The 20,522-nt window shown below is 43.4% G+C and overlaps 1 protein-coding gene across 1 annotated transcript in view; it reads right to left on the reverse strand.

The window, feature by feature from the left end:
- Positions 1 to 20,522, reverse strand: part of atrnl1a (attractin-like 1a) — a 251,087-nt gene that overhangs the window by 34,391 nt on the left and 196,174 nt on the right. The window contains 1 exon segment of the mRNA XM_030106400.1: positions 13,294 to 13,389. Within this exon segment, the coding sequence (XP_029962260.1) occupies positions 13,294 to 13,389 (96 nt within the window).

Below are 20,522 nucleotides of genomic sequence, written 5' to 3' on the forward strand. Positions count from 1 at the left end.
GAGGTGGTTTATATCTTCAATTCACTCCCTCCTTCTCAAACACACACACACACACACACACACACACACACACCTCCACTCCTCTTTTCACTATTAGTGTTGGAAAGATTAATGGTTTTTGGGCTTACATCCATAGGGGAGCTTCCACACACACTTGATTGCACACGTTTTTGCACCACGTACACACACGCATGCACGCACACACACACACACACACACACGCACGCACGCACGCACGCACGCACGCACGCACACACGCACACACACCACACATGAACCCACATAACAATGCGCCGACGGCCCGTTGGGCATCATCATTCCTGAAAACTCTTTTTATTTTTTCTTCCTCCAAATCCAGTATTGACGGGGAGCGGAGCGGGAGGGGCGGAGATATCGATCAAGGAGAAGAGAGCAGAGAGAAACACACTCATCATTAAGAAGGCAGCGGGAAGAAAGACTGTACACTGAGGAAATGGTCAAATTAGAAAAGATGTGGTGCCACACCTCCAAAGTGCAGACTTCACACAAAAACAGTCTGAAACTTTAAAAGATTTGGTCTGGCTTTCCTGGGAAGGGAAATCAGTGATTCTTAATGTTATTAAAAAATATATAGATCCAACAAATACATATCAGTGAAATCGTGGAGCTCTCCGCACACCATGTCTGAAACTGCTCGTGAAATGTTTGACCCCTCGACCCCAGAAGGTTAACAACATCAATATTCAACCAAGTCCGGCCGCCTCCTATCGATGTTCCTACAGATCTCCAGGAAGTACAGCTTCATTCTCACTACGTATCTGGACATTTACTTCACATCTGATTTCCTCAAAGCTGAGGACTGAGATTCTAACAGCGACGAGCATCGATACTCTCCAACATCGTAAAGACGGTGTCTTCACCGGCTGAGTGTTCAGGACATAAGAGGAGCTCCTGCTGGGTCAGCTGAATCTGAGACTGGCACTAAACTACATGGGGGGGGGGGGGGGGGGGGGGGGGGGTACAAACTGAGTGGATATTCAAGTAAATGGGGAGAAACTGAACAGACGGCCAGCTGAGAGCAAAGGAGGAAGTATGTATGGTGAGAACACACAGTTTCCTCTTTTATCCTGAAATCTCTGATTGAAGGTTAATTACAGGAAGTACTGGAACTAAATGTTAGAACTCTATATGAACTGAATTGAATTTTGGTCATTCAAACGCAGAGCCATGCATCAGCTTTCACTCAATCAGACATTTTGTGGTGTTGTTTTTATTAATTTTTCACAAGATTATTCACCTTATTATTTCAATTTCATGGAGCGTTTGTATGAATTCAGTGTTTCTTGTGAATTTGGTCCAAAACAAATCTCAGCTCTGCTACTGTACGGTGCAGACTTGATCTATCAAGTGTGATCCAGATGACGTGAATTCCACCCATGGATAAACAGCGGGAAAAGAGGCGTATCGAGGCTGGATGGATGGCAGGAAAACGAACCGTGTCCAGAACATCTGAAGCACCGACAGCAGCAACACTCTGAACAGCGCACGTTCAAGAAGCTGCGGGCTGGAAACGGTTGTGCAAAGTGTGGTCGTAGGTCTCATGAAACATCTGTTTGTGCTTTCTGAAATATGCGGCTGGGACCTGAGCTGGAAAAAGGCAACATGTTCTTTGAAGCTGAGAGTAAAACTCGGCCGCTGACCGACCTGAACGAACAGAGGCCGTGTTGGCAGCAGAAGATGAATACCTGTCACCAAACGGTACCTGTTGTATTTTTCACTGCTCTTTGTGCGTCTTCACAGCGAGATATCAGTTCAGCACCTGCTGGTTGGAGGTAAATCCTCAACCACAGGGGAGAAGGTAAAAACACAGCAGGGTCAGACGGCGCCGCACAGCACGAAGCGTTTTATGTGTTTTTTTTTATATTATTGGCCCGTTCAGTGAAGTACTGCTCAGCATCACAGTAACGATGTTCCACATCCACCATTCATGACCGACAGCGAGGTTAGATGTTTCTCTCCTCTCTCGTCTCCTGTGCTCATTATTTTGATATGCGAGAAAGGCACAAAATCTGCCTCTCGGACTCCGTTTATGCAGCGAGTTTCAATTGAAACTGTTCATTGCTTTTGTATTTTTGTTTCAGAAACGTTTCACACTGACACAGCAAATAATTAGAAAGGGATGTCCGTTTATCTGGAAGCAGCCTGAAAATAATGACAAACTTTAGTAGTTTTACAGTATAAAAAATAGTGTATAAACAGGCAACAGGCTAAAAAAGGCATGAAGGTGCTTCCTCTCTAACCGGCTAAAAAAAAACTAAAGTCTCGCCAAAGCAGTTTAATCTGCGCAGTGATGGAAAAAAAACAGAAGTGAGGCCGTTTTTGTTAAAGTGCAAACAGAACATGAAGAGCGATTGGTTTGTTTTGGCCTCGTTAGTGTTGACAGAGGTGTGAGTTATTGAGTTAATAACTGCGCCGTGTGTTTGCGTGTGCGTGGCCCGGCTCGCCGCTGAGCGACACACAAAGACGCCACAGGTGACTGCAGAGCAAACCCACGCTGCGGCGGACCACCGGGAACGCGCCGGACGCTTCCTCATTCATCTTCCCACCCCGATAGGAGCTTTTCTTCCTATAATGTCGCTCGCAGAGCAGCTGCCTGCGTGTGTGTGTTCCTCACTATTTAGTATTTTTCTACCAAACATTCTCCCCGGAGTCATAAATATTCTTTATCTGCTTCTTTCCCCTCCATTCCCCTGCCCTTCATCCATCCATCTATACCTCTCCGCCCACAAGCCCACCTTCCCGCGGCGTATTAAATCCCCGCAATTGAAGAATAAATACGCCACATTAAAACACAAGATATGAAATTGATTCATTCTTTGCTTTAAATAGCGTGAGGAGAACGGGAGACTGCCGTTAATCAGCAGGCAAGGTGGGAAGAGCTCTCTGCAGGCGGGGGCGTGCAGATGCTCGTTGCTGCGGGCTCATCAGCTTTACGACGTAACGGCGCTGCTTTATGGCGACGCTGGAAACATCGATTTATGCTGATGACTGTGGCTGCGTTTCATAATGCAGCCATGACACGCCGTAATGCTCCAATCAGGAGGTGGTGGAGGAACGGCCTTTAGGCTGCAGAGGCGTCGCCACACGGCCCGAGAGGTCGGCGCGCCTGAAGCTAATTAACACATGTGCAGCACGAACGCAGCAACGAGAACAATCCAGGCATCCGGTGTCACCCGGTCAGACACCCAAAAAGTAAGAGGGAATTGGATCTTCACTTTTTTTCTTTGGAGGAAAAATTCACGATAATGATTAATGAATGATAAAACGAATATGTGTTTATGAAAATATACTAATTGGAGACAATCGTCTTGAGTAAAAATAATGTAATGCAAATGTAATGAGCGAGGCAGCTGCAGGCAATAAATAGCAACAGATCAATGATATCAGAGTGAAATGCATGTTAAATTGTTGCTTCTTGATGGTAAACAACATATTTTAAAGCGAAACACAGAAATGCTACTATTATCCAGGAAATGAACCGCAGCCCGTTGTGTGAACATAAAATCAAAAGCATGAATCTCAGCGTTAATTTGGGGACGTTGGCAGCAGTCTGTGGGGCAGCGAGGTGTGTTCGGTGGTGCAGTCCAGGGTAAACGGCCCGCACCGTCTCTCAGCGAGAAAGTCGCAAGTCCGATTCCCTATCCCCTCCTGTCCACGTGCCGAAGTGCCTTTGAGCAAGACACTGAACTCCAAACTGCTCCCAACAGAACGACTGAGACACCTTCATTAAAATGTTTCTGAGCTGCAAAATTTGAGAGTAAACCCACACCTCCGAGGATCCGCTACCCCGCTGTGCACAATTTATATGTTTTCTGAACATTAATTTCTGTTTACTAAACAGTAGAAACGGTGAAGACGCGTTTAAAGCAAATAAATCCATCAGTCCTGAAGAACTGCGGTGTTATTTCATTCTTGGATGGCGTGAAATCTGCATGGTTGTTTTTTTTTTTTTTTTTTTTTATGGATAACGGCACAGTCACAGCTGGATCTGAGTCTTCTGCAGCCAACCTGATACAGTGGAGGTGAATGGGATTAAAATGAACAGCGGAATCTCTTTTTAGCAACCGTGGTAATAAAATAATCCCAAGAAATCATTTTTCTCAGCGACTGATTCCAATTTTGGTACCATCAACAGCGTCCAAGGACAAATGCCTTTGTTCAGTTTGGAACACATTTTCACATTGTTGTTTTTCAGCAATTAAATGTTAAATGAATTTCACTGAAATAGCACTTTTCCACTGCTTAAGCAGTAAATCAGGTGAATCGCATTCATCCGTTCACATTAGCAGCCACGCAAGGTGCTCGGTCCATTCATTGGGAGGGATTTGGGGTTCAGTGGTTTTCTCAAGCACATTTTTACAGGTGGACAGGGAGAGATCAGGAATCAAACCTGCAACCTCTCCAAAACCACCTCCAAATTTGATTGATTTAATTTTAAAGGAAGAAACACGTCAAAAACAAACCAAAACCATGACGTTCTTCCCAGAGAAAACAATGCGCAGGTTCCCGTTTTCCTGCCAGGTTAGAAGTAGAGTTTTGAACCCCTGGAAAAAGAAGCGGAAATATGAAAAAGTCTGGATGGAGCAGCACAAAGCCAACTCATCTCCTTCCAGCTGTGACACATGTAGTCCGTATCATTAACTCATTCAAGAGGCCTGCAATATTTATTCTTACACTAACAGAGTTCTGCTCTACCTTGTTGTTTCTTTCTTTCTCCCTGCTGTTGTTTGAAGAGTATAATTGCGAGTCTTTGGAGAGCTGAGCGTCTTTCCAGCTGTGACACACAAAGTCTGCATCGTTAAAGCAGATTAACCAGACGCCACAAAATGTGACAATTTCAAACGACACGCCACTCTTGTCGCGGGAGAACCTGTAATAGCGAGTCTTTAGAAGCCTCAGAGCGAGAACCACCTGGAGAGCGTTTGGACTTCATCCTTGATGCGTCCTGGGAAGTCTGAGCCCGCTGCACGGCCACATGAATTTATACATGGCATTTCGGAGGATTCGGAAAGCTGTTTGTTCCTGCATAGGCGGCGAATCAAGACTTTGCGGCTTTGATGACAGACGCTGTGGACTCAGGAAGCTTTCTTTCTCCACTGTGCATAAAACCTACACAGTAGAAGAGAATTTATTCAGATACTAGGTGGGCAGAGACGTGTGTGACGTATGGTAATGAGTGATGAAACTAATGCATACAAATTTAGGACCTTTATTTATTTATTTATTTATTTATTTATTTATTTTGAGAAAAAGAAGCTGCGTTTTGCAGTTCTCTTGACTATTTGGCAAAATATTACCACAATTTTTATCGTTATTACAAGCAAAATTATCACACCGTCGTGTAAAGATGTGAATATGCAAACTTTTGGCATACTGTCAACTATTTTTATAGTATTTTGAGAAATAGAAACACTTGTCTGAGCTCCCCACAAAACTTCAGCACAGTAAAGCTGCAAAAAAATTAAGATAATATTTTCATAATATTTTATGAAAATTTGTTCAAACAATAAAAAGTTTGACCAAAAACGGTGAATAGAAGTCTTGTCTTTGATTAGCTTTCTTTGGATGAATTTATTTTCCAAAGCAATGTTACAGAATTTGTGCAATTTTAGAAATTGTCAAAATGAAAACACAAATAAACAAAGAAATTAGTTTGTGACCGTTTGTAAAGTTAGTGCTGGTTTGCAGGCTTTCTTGGCAGCATCACCGATATCGCAGCTCTGGAGCTTCTGGAGTGTTGTGTCTGGTAATCTAAAAAAAATTTAAAATCTGTTTTCTTTGCTTGTTGGTTTTTTCAGCCACATCGGAGCCCGTCGCAGGCCAGTTTAGGCCCACGGGCCTTATGTTTGCTCTCGCTATCTTTTTGTTTTGCTTTTGTTTTAAATTGTTTTTACACGGAAACAGCGATTTCGAATTGCGGTTAAAATATCCCTTTACAGTTCTTTCATGTAGAACAGCCGTTCAATTTCTCGGTCAAACACCGAAAGCATTCGGTGAGTCTAATCTCTCATCTGCGGGGCTTCTTCTGGTATTTCTTATTCAAACAAACTTAATCATAAGCGTGGTGAAATAAGTGGTTACATGTGGTTATGATCACCGAAAATTCACAATGGATTAAAGTTTACTGACGTCCAGTAGGGAGACGAAGCAGGACGCTCTCCGGTCCCCACCCCCACCCCCACCCCCACCCACTTAAACCCTACTTTGCACTGACAACTGCACCAGGGTGGGCTCCGATACGCTGCTCTCTCCTGGTTCCACTCCAGCTTTAAATTACATGGTCTGCTGAGTTTGAGTCCGTGCCAACATCTCCCACAATAAATCATGTGCATCTCTTTGAATTTGCGCACGCAGACTGAAAGCGAGACGGCAGCCTCCCTTTGATTCAACGGGAGCTGAAAAGCTTGAAAGTGGTGCGTGAATTCAAATGGCGTCTACTGCAACAGAATAATAGCTTTGAAAGGTAAAATGAAGGTCTGCTGAAAAAGAAAGAAGGGAGACACGGTGAGCGTGACGGGAAAGGATACCTGCCACACAAACTGGGGTAAGTGCCTGGTGCACTGATTGACCGTCATCCCGACTGAAATGGAATTACATCTTAATCACTTATTCCACCAACCTTCACGTTTCCTCCCAAGCAAAGTGAATTGGCATGCCGGTGTGGAAACAACAGGTGCGATGCTCCTTGCTCGCTGTCTAAACACGGCATGAAATAAGGTGATGATGACTCTATTTGTTTAACTCGAGTCTGTTGCTCGGCATAAGCAGGACAACATAAAATAGCGGGGCAGGATGGAAATGTTCCCTTTCCTTCATTAATTACACAATTATGCCAAGCTGCATGCTTGACGATGAACCAGATGTTGTGTAATTAACCTCGGTGTGAAGATAGTGTTCTGCCCCATTGTCTCTCACCTTCAAGAATGAAATGGAAACCAGGCCCAGGCGCAGATAAGGGAAAGGTACTCCCAAGGTTTTCCACAGACGTGCCGACCCACCTAAACCGAGTCGGACCCGACCGAGTTCGGATAATGGTAAAACTAATTTATCGCCGCAGTACGTGAAGAGTCATTCATTGCGTTGCCTCCATAACCTTCTTCTCTAAGTGTGAGGATATAAACCCTCGAGCCGCTCCGGGAGCTTCATGGAGGTTGAGTTGTTGTGAGCAGACAGCAGGGTGAGCATGAATTTAAAAGACCAAAGAGAGCAATATGTATGCTAAAAATCAGAAACAAGGTGAAGTCCCAAACCCTGGAAGTCTGAACCATTCTCCTCTTTATTGTTGTTGTTCTTCTTTCAAACAACTTGATAAAATCAAAACTGAAGTGTACAATTTACACTTAGTTGAAAAAAAATACAGTAAAGAAAGGCAAAATGTCATTAAATACATCTTGACCTTGGAAATGTCGCATCCGGATTTCTTTGTAGTTTGATTGATATGTTTATATGTAAAAAAAAAAATCTGTTAGTTGATTTGTTGGATGACATTTTTTTGGGCTTATCTGCAGGCTCGGTAGTTATAGTTCTGTCTGGTTGGTTCATTATTCTGCCGGTCTTTTAGTTGTTTGGTTGATTTCTTTTGTTGGTTGTTTATTCTGTCAGGTTTCTGATTATTCGGTTGGTTAGTTATTACGCTGATCTTCTGGTTCTTTGTTGGGTTGGTTTATTATTTTGCCAGTCTTTTGGTTGCTTTTTGGTTGGTCGGTTGATTATTCCGTCAGTCTTTAGGTTGCTCAGTTGGTCTTTTGGTTGTTCGGTTAGCTGGCTGGACACCAGTTTGGCAAAAACTATATAATTAATCCTTACATTCTCAAAAAAAAACCCAAAAACTACTGTATGTTTGGAACTTTGTTTCATCTCTACATTCCAAGTGTTCCTTAGTCTCAGTACACATACCAACACAGACTTTCTCTGATGGGACAAGTAGAGTAAAATTTAAAAAAAACAAAAAAAATGTTGATTTCTTCTTAAGCTGTACCCTCTGTCTTGCTCATTAACATTGGGGATGACCGCTGAGTCGTGTTTATTTGGTGCTTGTGCACGTTTGCTTTCCTGCACTAAGATTTGATGAATGACTGTTATTGTCCTCCTGACTTTCGTTCTGACCGGCCAACATCAAATCTTCGGCAACATCTGTCACCGGGCTCCGCTGTGGTCCCCAGCGGGGGGCCGGTGTCACTGACAGAGACTGTGGCTCAGGGGTAAGAGTTCACTTCCCACAATGCACTCCTGCTATCAGGATTATTAATTTGTTGGAATGAGCGTCATCCAGAGAAGGTCACTGAAACGAGTGCGTTCCAGTTTGCCGCTCTGTGCATCTTGTGTGATGAGACGATCTGGTGTAAAACAACTACCCAGTGCTACAGCACATTAAACACATGCAAATCGCTCTCCTGTTTCAACGAAAGCCTGCTCGTAATTTACCATACAATTAACCTACAATTTTTCAGATGTGTGGCACAAACTACCACAGTTACGCAGATGATACTCAATTATATTTAACTATAGAACCAAGCATTAAATTATGAAAAAAAAACAACAGCTTGTCTGTAAAAATGTAGAAAAATAAATCGAACACACACGTTCTTGTCATTGGTAATGAAGCGGTCCAAGAAAATTTAATCACAAAAATCATTTTAGACTCAAAAAGACTACTTTTCATCTTTTCATGTGTCAGAACTTTTTTCAGCTAATATACTTTGTAAAACATACCTTTCATTTTCTCTCAACTGACTTACGGCATTGCTTTTTTCACTTAATTACTGAAAACCAATGTTGGGGAGTAACGGATTACATGTAACGGCATTACATAATTAGAAAAAAAAAACCAACTGTAAACCGTTACAGTACATACAAAAACATGTAATCTTGTTACAGGTATATCTTAAAAAAAAACACGGATTACCGAGCGGGATTACTTTTGAAAATCAGACTTAATATACCAGAATTACAACAGACATATGAGCCATATACAGATAATGTGACACTTTACGGCACTTTACGGCACAAACCACCACACCACCATAGATATATAGACAATAGATGCCGTAGATATATAAACAATAGATGCCACATCGATTGCCATCTTGGAGCAGCCTCCCGCTCTTATAAATTTAACCGTGAATGAAACAACCCGCGTTGCCCTGGATTTTACCACCTGCTGCTGGAGTCATGGCTGCTCCCAGGGAGAGAAACTCATTCTTTGGCTGGAAACTTAGATATAATTTTGTATTTAAGTCGGATGAGGCCCAGAACTTCTCTGTACGATGTAAATTCTGCCTCCCAGCTGTGAAAATGCTCTCAACATCCAGGGACTCATCATCAAACCTGAAGACACATCTACAGGTATGAAACACACCTGAACTCACAGTGAAGCTGAAGTGCTATTAGCCTGCTAACCTGTCAGTAACCTGCTGCTGAGAACCACAGCCTCACCAGGCTGAACTCAGAAGAGTCTGATGGAGGCAATAATATCTTCATCCTGTGTGGAGGAGTATTAGAGACTGCATGTTTCCTTCTGCCACTGAGGAATGAATCAACTCTGAACTGAAAAAATATTGAGCATGGTCTACCTGAACACAAAACACTGCTCCTCTCTACAGCAGTAAAGCTACACAGCAGATTGAGTAAATAATAGAAATGTGTGTGTACACTGTCAGTACAGCTCCTGGTGCTGTTGCTGGACTGTAGAACTACGAGAGGAACACAGTCTGGACTGATGGCGCTGATCCTGAGTCACAAAGAAAGAAAGTCAGATTCTCAGCAGGTTCAGAGGTTAAAGGTCATGTTTTTGGTATTAATTGGGGCTGAACACACAGAGCTCAGCAGAGTTCATAAGACGAAGAGCATTTAGTGTTTTCTGTGTGTAGAGTCGTTAATACGCCATGAAGACGACTCATTGTATTGGTCTATATCTATATTTTTATGTTTGCTGGGGAAGTAATGTAAAAGTAACCAAAACAATCTGGTACGTTTACTTTTTAATTGAAGTAAGTAGAGTAAGTTAGCGACTACATTTTTTGAAAATTAATTTGTAATTGTACCAGATTACAATTTCAAATAACCCTCCCAATCTTGCTTAAAACCCTGATTGGAAGAATACAACTAGTGCCAAATGCAGCAGCTCAAACACTTATAAGGAAAGGAATTTCTAATGCAGCGTTATTAAATCTTCCGATCATGAAACACTGAAATAGTGACGTCATTTTCTAACTGTTATTTAGATTTGATAAAGTTAAGATTGCACTGTTTTAGTAAGAGAAGCAAACAAAACACAACACTGGGACCTGAACCAAGAAATCAGCAGTGAAATAGAAAAAGGGTCAGCTTCTTTATTTCTGTGATATTTATACCAATATCACATTTACACTGTGTGGGTGTATTTGTACAAACATATGTCGCACATGATCTTGAAGTGTAATTTTCCTTAAAGGTGCATTAAGGAGTTTTTCAACTTTAAAAATACTTATTTTCCACCATAAATATGTTACACATTTTTAATAACGTATGCAATGTGCCCTGACATATTCATTATAAGTACCTCTAACAGCGCTAAATTGTCACTTGAAAGTTGCAGTGCCGGTCCGGCTCCAGCATTTTTTGGGGAGAATTTGAAAGGAATGATGTAATGCGTGCTGGTTAAGTTTCGTTTTGTCCGCCATTACTCCGCCAGATGCTTAGTGAGCAACAACTGAGCAGGAGCTTCCAGAAAGTAAGAACAGACTGGCTTCTAGCACTGCCACAGCTCCACACAGACTCCACCAGGTAAAAGAAACTTAAATCTTACTGGAGCGCTACTAAAAGAGCGAGGAAGGAGTTCCCCTCTTCCGTGCACGCGAGCCACAGGCACGAGTTTTTCACTAAGCTGCATTACGCCCAAGGCCTGCAGGGGGCGCTGTTTCGCATAAAACGTGCAAACTCCTTAATGCACTTTTAATAAATTAAGATTAAATAAGAAATTTGAGTTGACAGTCTACAATGATCAGGTTTCAGGAGGTTTGAACATGTTGTGCTGTAAGACGTCACATTCAGGTCACATGAATGAAAATGTTTCCACAATGGTCTCAAAACTTTCAGAGACATGTTTTGGCTCCCGAACCAACAAACCTGATGTCAAACTCAACTGAAAGTCCGAGTTTTAACAACGTTTCAGAAAAGTTTTGTGTTTTACTCTGCAACGTTTTGAAAAGCATGTCCATTCACACGGAAATGGCAGAAACGCTGATTATAATGTGGCTGGCACGTTGAGGATTCTGTTGGTTGTTTTTGTAACTGAACCACACAAAAAGCACATGCAATAAACAACAATGGAGAGTACACGGACATTCATACGGAAAAAGTTACCTTTTCCCCCATTTCCATGGAGACGGATTTGTAGAGTTTTTATAAAGTTGTGTTTTCAGGGGCTTTGAGTGAAAACGGACATTCAAAACGCAGTGAAAGTTTTCCTTTTTCACTTTAAAAGGTTGTTTCGTAAATGGGATCTGACACTCAGAACAAAGGAAAACACCTTCTTCCTCCCACCCCGACAGACCGTCTGCTTCAGCATCGCACCACATATTCGGACCCACTTGCTATTCAGCGAGCGTCGCTCGGCGGCTGACATCCTCGCCTGTTTATCTAAACCCGCCGTGTCTTTGAGAGCAGGAATCACATAACAGAGGTGACGCCGCTATTTGAACATCTACCTGCTCCTCCCCACCTCAACTGAAGGGCACGTCTGATTTGGCGGTTGCCCTTTTACCGAGAGCAGCTCTGTCGTGGCGTGAGCTCTGTAATCTCTGCGTACGAGAGGCTGATATGAGCGGCGGGGCCGGCTGCCCCTCTCGGAGGCCCGCGGTGGAGGACCCTTCGCCGGAGGCGAGGCGCCAGCCTGGCTGGAGGATGGCAGAAGTGCCCGGTACTCTTACAGGACAGCGAAGTGTAAAGTGGGCTCTCCAATCCAGCTGCACTCCCTGCCCTCTACCCTTGTTGACGTCCGCACTGCCCGGAGGTGAAACGAGGCTCTTTCTGAGGTTCACAACAAAAAAAATAAAAAGGATTTCAAGTCTTTTTCTTGTAAATCCCCGAGCCTGAGGGCACTTTCATCACTGCTTGTTCACTGTGCCACACGCCTTCAATAGTTTTTCACAGATAAGACAGAGCGCGTGGAGGATTTCTGAAAATGTCAGATCAAACGTTTAAGGGGCAGCGGCGGCCTCGAGGCTGCAGACACAGACCTGAGATGAGAAGTTCACCCATTCAAAGCCCACGGGAGACAGGTCGCCGCCGTGGCTCCCTGAGGAAGACCCCTGACCCCCCCATCGGCTCCCCGGAGCGCCGTAAAACACATCCGAGTGATGAGACGGGTCAGTGCAGGAAAACAAATTATCCAAAGGGCATCAATAAAGTAAAGGATAAGTAAACTGTTCATAAAGGAATCACTAGTTTATAGATTATAAACAAACCGGAGGGATGATTTAGATTCCATCGCAGCCGAGCAAAGTTACTAAAATTCACAATTCACTTCAACAATATTTAGGTTACGCTTGAGTAAAAATCTTCAAACCATCTGATTATGGAGGCTCCAGATGCTACATTCCAGCGAATATTGGTGAAATTTGTCTTTTCCTCATGTTTTTTAAATAGTTGCAGTTGGATATATAAGTGGAGAAAGTGGACTTGTTTTTACATTTTACATTCAAAAGTAATAGAATTTACAAATTGGAATCAGTGTCTACATTTCTCTAGTTTTGCATCAGTCAAGTTTGCTGCAAGAGAAAAGTTTGAGCCCTTTGGGGCTTCCTCGCTTTCTGCTTTAATTGTCAATAAAAAGTTAAAAAGTTATATGTATCAGGTTCAGCACATCCTGGATTAAGATTGGATCACACTTTAATATACAAAATGTGGAAATCAGATTTTCTTTTCTTGCTACTGTACATGATGCAACTGCCAGTTTGTCTGTTGTACAGTTGATGTTTTCCAGGAAGAAATATTCTGATAATACTCACAGGATGTAGTTATCCAGGGAACGGTAACAGAATAACTCTAAATGACTCCTTTTAACTCTTCTCTGACACTTGTTTCATCAGCTCGTTGCAGTAGAATGTAATAGAACGCACCAAGGCTGCAACAGCAGCCACAAAGGTTTTCTTTTTTCCAGTCTGTGAATTTGTGTCAGTGAGTGAAGATGAGTGGATTATTGATCCAATCACAACGCCGTTATTCCGCCCGTGTGTGTTTCTATGCGTTTTCTGTGTTTATCTTCATTCTGACCTGCAGCAGCTCCTCCTGGTCGTCGCCCGCCTCCAGCGCCACGGCCACCGAGGCGAAGGGACGACTGGCCATCTGCTGCCGCTCTCTCATCAGCTGCTGCAAGACAAGTCAAAAGGAAACAACAACATTTTAAATTTGACCATTTTAATTCTTAAAAGCAGTCACTCAGTTTTAACTATCGAGATATTAAAGGTTGTATCTGAATACTGTAAACACTTTTTAATATTTCCTATTGGAAAAACGGTGAAATTCTTTTCTAAAGAAGCTGAATTGAAGCTGCGGAACTGAGTCAGGTGAATAAATAAGGTCAAAGAAAGGAGGGAAGAAAAGAGGTTTTGTGGTGCGATATGAGAAAAGCAACACGCTGGAGAAAGTAAAAGTGTGAAATAAGTTGAAAAGTGAAGACATCAGATACAGTAGGAGGAGGAGGATGTGGAGAATGAGGGAGAAGGAGGGTCGGGGAAAAAAAACTGGGGAGCAGAGATCAAAGTAGAAAGCTTGATAGAAGCGCAGGAGGGAGGCGGGAGGCACACCGGAGCGGGAAACAGCAGCTGGCGGGGGGATGGAGGGGGAGGAAGAGGAGGAGGAGGAGGAGGAGGAGGAGGAGGAGGGGGCCGGGTAAACTTCATTAATGAGGAAATGTCAGATGAACAAAGGCAGACAGCGAGGCCTTCATCAGCATGAGGTCCAAACACTGACCGAAAAAAACAAACCGAGCGAATATCGACAAATACACGAAGGATGAGCGAGGACGACTGTGAGGAGGCTGGAAGACAACAACAAGCTCTGTAACCCCGATCCAGCCCGGCTCTCCCCGGCTTTCCCACTGAACTACAAACACGTTAATGGGGTTTTGGTTTTACATTTAGCCTGGGGGTGGCCACCTGTCATCTGAGGAAAAAGAAGGAAAAAAAAAAAACTCATTTCCAGCCGATTATATGCCAAAGTCGTAATCATCAGCATGTTGTTTCGGCAGAAAGTTTTCCCGGCGTAGACCCCTCACCAGGCCCCCCTGCTGGGAGCGAAGGCAGATTAGAATCTGGCCTGTCGACTGCTACCCACACAGGAAGATGGAAACAAAGTCTCTGAGTTTGTTTTCAGGCAGATATGAGCTTTTGCCGACGCTGACGTGCAACTTCCTGAAAAGTGGAGTACTCGATCAGTGATCAGTAATCTGGATGTCAGATACAGCAGTCAGTGGGAGGAAGATGCTCTATCGTCTGGATGTGTGCTGAAGTTACATCAGTTAGGATGCAGAAAAATGCACAAAAGTCGTAAGATGATCCTCTTCCAGGAAAGAGGATTACTGTTACTGTTACTACTAAGAGATAACTGATTAAACAATAGACAAAAACAAAAAAAAACTGTTTTCATGCAAGAGAGAAATAACAGGACCAGTTCAACATCACTTCCTGAAACTGATCCAGGTCCAGAATATTGACGTGTGCTGTTGAGAATCAGCCTGGGACGATCCAGCCACTGCAAACACACGGCGAAAAACAAGCCAGGAATGAATCAGAAAAACCTGTCTGAGAGAGTGAAAGTTGAAGCCCGTGGTGTTTCAATCAGTTTTCTAAAACTCTCTGCTTCAGCTAATCCAGCAAAGGTCAAGGACAACAAGAAAAGAAATAACAGAAAATATGGACAAAACGAAGAGAAAATGGGAGCAAAAATAACAAAGAACAAAAGAAGCACCAGAAAAGGGCCAAAAGAAAGACAAAAGAGAGGAAAAATACAGATAAATTGACAAAAGGCGACAGAAACAAAAAGAATAGCGGTGTTAAATGTCAATGGTTTCCACACACCGTTAGCTCCCTCTGTCCTCTCCTGTTGCCCAGAAAAGGCTGCGTTGACATTAACTGGCTGTCAGGTGTTGTGCTCGCGCCCCGCCGGCTGCTCCACTGCCGGTGTCAGACTCTTTAAGCATGAATGAATACTACACCTGTAGCTACACCGGAGCAGCCGGGCGCTCCGGCGGCGCCCGGTGCTCCGCTAGCACGCGCCGCCGCCGCGTCAGCTAATGCGATGTCTCCTCTTGTTAGCCGTCACGGCTACGCTAGCGCCGCTCGCGAGCATCGCTGTTAGCTCAGATTTGTAAGTGTGTGTGTGTGTGTGAGAGAGACTTTAGATGAGATAATAAAAACACTTTAACCATTTTCAGACCATGGAAGCATGTTTTTATCTCCTCAAAGAGACGATAAATCATTGTGGATGAAAACAGATTAACAGCTTGCAGGTCTTTACAGCCAACAAACTGTTTATTTTTTAATGGATGAAAGCAAAAGAGAGGAGTGAAAGAGGCTGCCCAGCAGTGCCTGCTGCTTGTTTTTCATCAAAAAACATGAATACAGTCTGATTTAAATGAATGCCGCCATGCTGGTTTGGGCTGACAAATCTGTTAAAGCTGCAAGAAAACTGAAATGAAAACAAACAGCTCGACAAAGTTTTTTTTATTTCTCATGTCGTTTTAGGGATCTTCAGATTGCATGTTAACATGAAAATGACAGCAGTTACTTCGGCTCTTTTGGAAAGTGATCGCTGCCATTTGACCACAAGTACCCAACAGATATGACATCTTTTCATAGAGGAGGGAGAAAAACAAGGCACGGAACCGCCGCCATATGTGGATGCTCATTATGTGTCCATCAATACTTCTTTAAGGTATAGAAAACGCACAGTATGATCTTCTTCCATCTGTTGCACAAATCTTTTCTTATTTCAAAACTTTCTCAATCCAGTCTTGAAAAGACAGCAGCTTGCATCTGGTTTTAAGCTCGTAATGTGACCATAGCGGTTCTGCTACATGTTAGCATAGCCCTGACTCACACTGTCATCGACTGACAGCCGTACAAACATATCTAAGAGTAAATTCCCCCTTCAAAGTACATTTATGGCAACAGCTTTTTTGTTTACACCCTAAGGTCATTCATCCTTTGAGTGTTGGTCCATGTTGATGCCTCCTGTATTGTAGTTGTAATTGTCTTATTCTCTTTTTGGAGAACTCTGTCATTTCCAGTTAAAACAAAACTTGCTGGTTGAATAAAAATATCTCAGTATTTGCAACGAGGTTTGAATAATTTGCGGCTTAAGTGTAAATATGAGAAGGCTGTAGTCTATGGCTATTTTTTCAACAGTTTACACAGTCTAATTCGATTGTGTGATGTGATAGCACGGACCGTAACGACTGAATGTTTCTTTAGAAACTGCAGTAGGTGTTTGAAAAGAAGGAAAGAAAGGTGCACTGATGTGAATCCTGGTCCTAATGGGTTAATGAGGCAGGATTATTAAAAGTTTGAGAGTTTGTTTTAAGTTGTTGGCAAGATTAAACAAAGTACGACTGTTTGCATTAAAAAGTTGCCACAAAACAATCCTTTTGTTCCCAACCTGAGTCCTTCTGCGGTGGAGTCGTTTGCATGAGAGTTGGTGTGTTGGTGTTTCTCTGGGCTCGTTCCTCCCTGCAGCCGTTGCTCCTCTGTTAGTGAGATTAGACAACCTGGTCAAGGTGAGCTGGGTCACATTTGTGCGCGTGTGTTGCAGCCTGATAAATGAGTCCAGACACTGGAACTATATTTGCACATTAGCAAGGAGTGAGAGTGATGCTCACTTTTAAACAGCACGCTGTTCGCTGTACTGTACATGTCATTTAGCACCCGTGTGTGAATGCACACAAAAGGTGACGTTCGGTTAAACAGGCCACTTTTGTGTGTGTACTTAAGCATGTGCTGCGTGTTTAATGCCCCTTTTGACAAGACCTTGAGTGGGCAACAAGGACAAGACAGCGGCCATCTTTTCTGTCTGCCCGCCGGGCTGTAAATCAGCCATAAAACGGCTAATTAACTCTGCTGCGCTGTAAACAAGCAGTGGCACGCCGGACGCCGCCGAGCGGGTGGCACAAGGAGGGAGGCAGTCGAGGAACAGCCACAAGTGCATGAGTTTCAGTGTATGGACAGAAATACACAGAACGCTGGGTTGTGTCGGTCGCCGTTTCCTGTCCACGAATGGACTCTGTTACATGACAGCATGACAGATTTTGGAAATTTGTTTACACAAACGTGATGCTGGCAGTGAAAATATATCTTGTTCGTTTGAAAAAAGTTCCACATTTACACAGCAATGTTTTGAAAGCAATGCAGTGTTCATGTTCGGCCACTAGTGGGTGCTGTTGGTTGATTTGGGATGTGCTATCAGAATGGTTTGACCAGATGAAGAGGATGTATAAATGATTTATTTGGGTTGAAATGAGAGACTGATTAAGGCCTCGTTTATGCAATGATTCCAGTGAAAAAACATAATTTTTGCATTTCTGTTTCAAAAGGGTTTCACATTTCCACAGCAGCATGTTTACACAAAAGACGGGAAATGCGGACAATGAAGCAGTTTTCATGTAGGGTGACGATCTAGATGCTGTTGGTTGATTTGCGATGAAATCACACACACTCACACGCGCATGCAGAGAACATGCAAACATTCACAATAGGAGAGCACGGATATTCTTATGGACAGAACACCAAGTTTAACTGTTATTACGATCACTGTCAACTCTAAAACTGCCAAGTCCAGGAGAATCTGGACTGAGAGTCATGACACTCTGGAGGAAAACGTTACTGTCCTGAGCATGTGCAGAACAAGCCACTCCGGTCATGTGCGTGCACAGCAGCAGCGTTTCCGCCATCTTCACACAGTCATGTAAACAGGACATTAAGTATTCTTGTGAATTCAAAGCTCGCGGCACAACATCTAAAGCGTCCATCCATGAATTGGTCCATCCAGCCATCCGCCTCTGCTGGACAAACGCAAAAAAAAAAAAAAGAGAGAGAGTGCTTCAACAATGAAGCCAATCACATGGCGAATTATGCTTCGCACAACGGCGCTCAACCAAAGTAGCACCTGCGAGCTCAAATTGCCAGCCTTGTTAGGCGGATTGGAAAATATCTGTGTAATGTGCTGTTTGCCCATTTCAGACGCGCTCCTGCACAAATGGTGGGTTTCACAACAAAAACGAGAGGCTCGGCGCCACTACGCTCGCAATTAAAGTCTGAGTCGGCTGTGTGAGGGCACGGCGAGAGGAATGTCAACAAAGGCGTCGGCGTGCGAGGATGTTCGCTCGTCCGTGGACGAGGAGCAGAACGTGGCAGCGATTCTGTAACCTGCTGCGCAAAACTGCTGGAAGTACAGAAAAACCTTCAGGCAGGATACGTCACTTAAGAATACTTTTTAAAAAATTGTTTTTATATTCAATATTATTCCACTTATGTCCACAGTTTGAATTACGTGGGTGGACAGGCTGGGCTTCGGACTTCGGCGGTGATGTTCTTGAGGCCTCTATGGACTCAATTCCAGTTAATAAACCGAAATAAAGATGCGATTTACAACTTCGCTGTGGACAAACTTGGATGGCCTTCAAGGTCTGCGTTTTTAGCTCTGGGAGGAATCGGAACGCAAATGGGAAACCAAAACCTGCCGGCCGACATCTGCGCTGGACTTCGCTTCATGTTTGAGGCTGAATGGATTCCATTGTCTGCAGCCAGCATCCACAATCTGGTGCAAAGCCTGAAGCCATAAGATTGCAGGCAGCAGCAGCAGCAGATGAATTTGCATGTTGTGGGAATGGGAATCAGCGTTCTGGCCGCTGGCTACAATCTTTATGCACCGGAGCAAATCTGGAATAAACTGGTAAAAGATGTGCTGATTTCATTAAGTCAAGTAAAAGCAAACAGATAACGGGGAGCAAAGCGCCACAAAGAACGGCTCAGAAATCACTAGTGGAAAACGTTTGAGCAGAAAAACTCATAATAATCCTCTTGAATGATGGAGCTGAATCGAACTCCGGTTCAGGTGTTAGCTCGGTGAAAATGAGTTTTATTTTGCTATGGGCTAACTGATTTCTTAATTTTCATGTTTTTGTGTGTGTTTTTTTTAAATGTTTTGATTAAAAAAAATTAAATTGTGTAGTCATAAAAATCCAAGTGCTCTGCATGCATGTTTAGTTTTTTTTCCTCTCTCACTTATTGGACATTCATTTTCGGATTCAATTCCGATCCATTCCAGCTTGTAAGCCCATTTTAAGGAACACGAATAAAATATTTTGATGAGTTTATTTTATTAGCTCGATAAACATGCACAAAACTGGTTAATGTGGGTTAAGGATAGAAATATCTGACAAAATAATTAACTTTTCAATAATATTGATATTGCTTGCGCTCTCTTCTGCATCTGTGGCCGACATCACAGTTTGATTTCTCTGGCCTGATATCTGATACTGGCTGCGGGTATCAGTGCACCCCTCGTCATTACAGCCATGTAAACAAAAAAGAAAATCAGAGGTAAATATAAATAAAGTAAAAGTTAGGATGATGCATTCAGCTGGGATTACTGACGCGCTCCTGCAGAGCACCACATTTCTCATCCACCGGCGCTCCCCCCCTCCCCCGGTCAATGTAATGCAACATCAGCATCCATGTTCCTCCAGTCCATCTGTAACCTAACTAGATGGTTTAATCAATTCCACAGAAGGCTGCAGGTTTAGCTCTGATTAATGTTTTAATCAGAGATACAAGAGAAACCAGCCTTTCTGGACAGGGCCTAATAACTCTTCCCGGACTGCTCCCAAACCCACAGACACCATGTAAGGGACGCTTCATAAGGCGGGTAAAAGCTAATGAAAGTGTTTGATGATGTCCTGTGAAGAGAAGTGATCTGAGCCCTGCTGCAGAGGAGCCCGCTCAAAACTGGATTTTGTAGGGAAATTGCTGCAAAACCAGCAAGTGAGAAATGTCCCTGCTGGCCTTGTTGAAACGGACGGCTACCGGGTAACACCGTGACTCCCAATGTCCCGTGAAGAACGTAATGCAGTTCCACTCCAACGGGGCGTCTGCCGGCTCCAGCAAACCAAATGCAAATGTGTGGAGGAGCAGATGAGAAGAGTGTGTGACGGAGCATTTTATGGCTCGGTTCGGCTTCACTGCTGAATCTGGTCCAGCATTATGTGACTCTGCAAAATCAGTCTGGGTCTCAGTGGAGCCGAGGCGGGAGGCGTCCACTCACCCAGTCCGTGTGACAAATCATGTCCACTGGCAGGAAAATTAATGGATTAAAGTCTGACGTGCAGCATCTCATTTACAATTGATCTAATTACTCGATTTAATTTTCTGTAATCTGCTTTCGGTTTTTTTGCATTTTACAGCAGTTGCTAACAACTTTGTTTGATTGGAGGCTCATCATAAAGCCTC

The sequence above is a fragment of the Salarias fasciatus genome, chromosome 13 (assembly GCF_902148845.1).
Source record: "Salarias fasciatus chromosome 13, fSalaFa1.1, whole genome shotgun sequence".
NCBI classification, from domain to species: Eukaryota; Metazoa; Chordata; class Actinopteri; order Blenniiformes; family Blenniidae; genus Salarias; species Salarias fasciatus.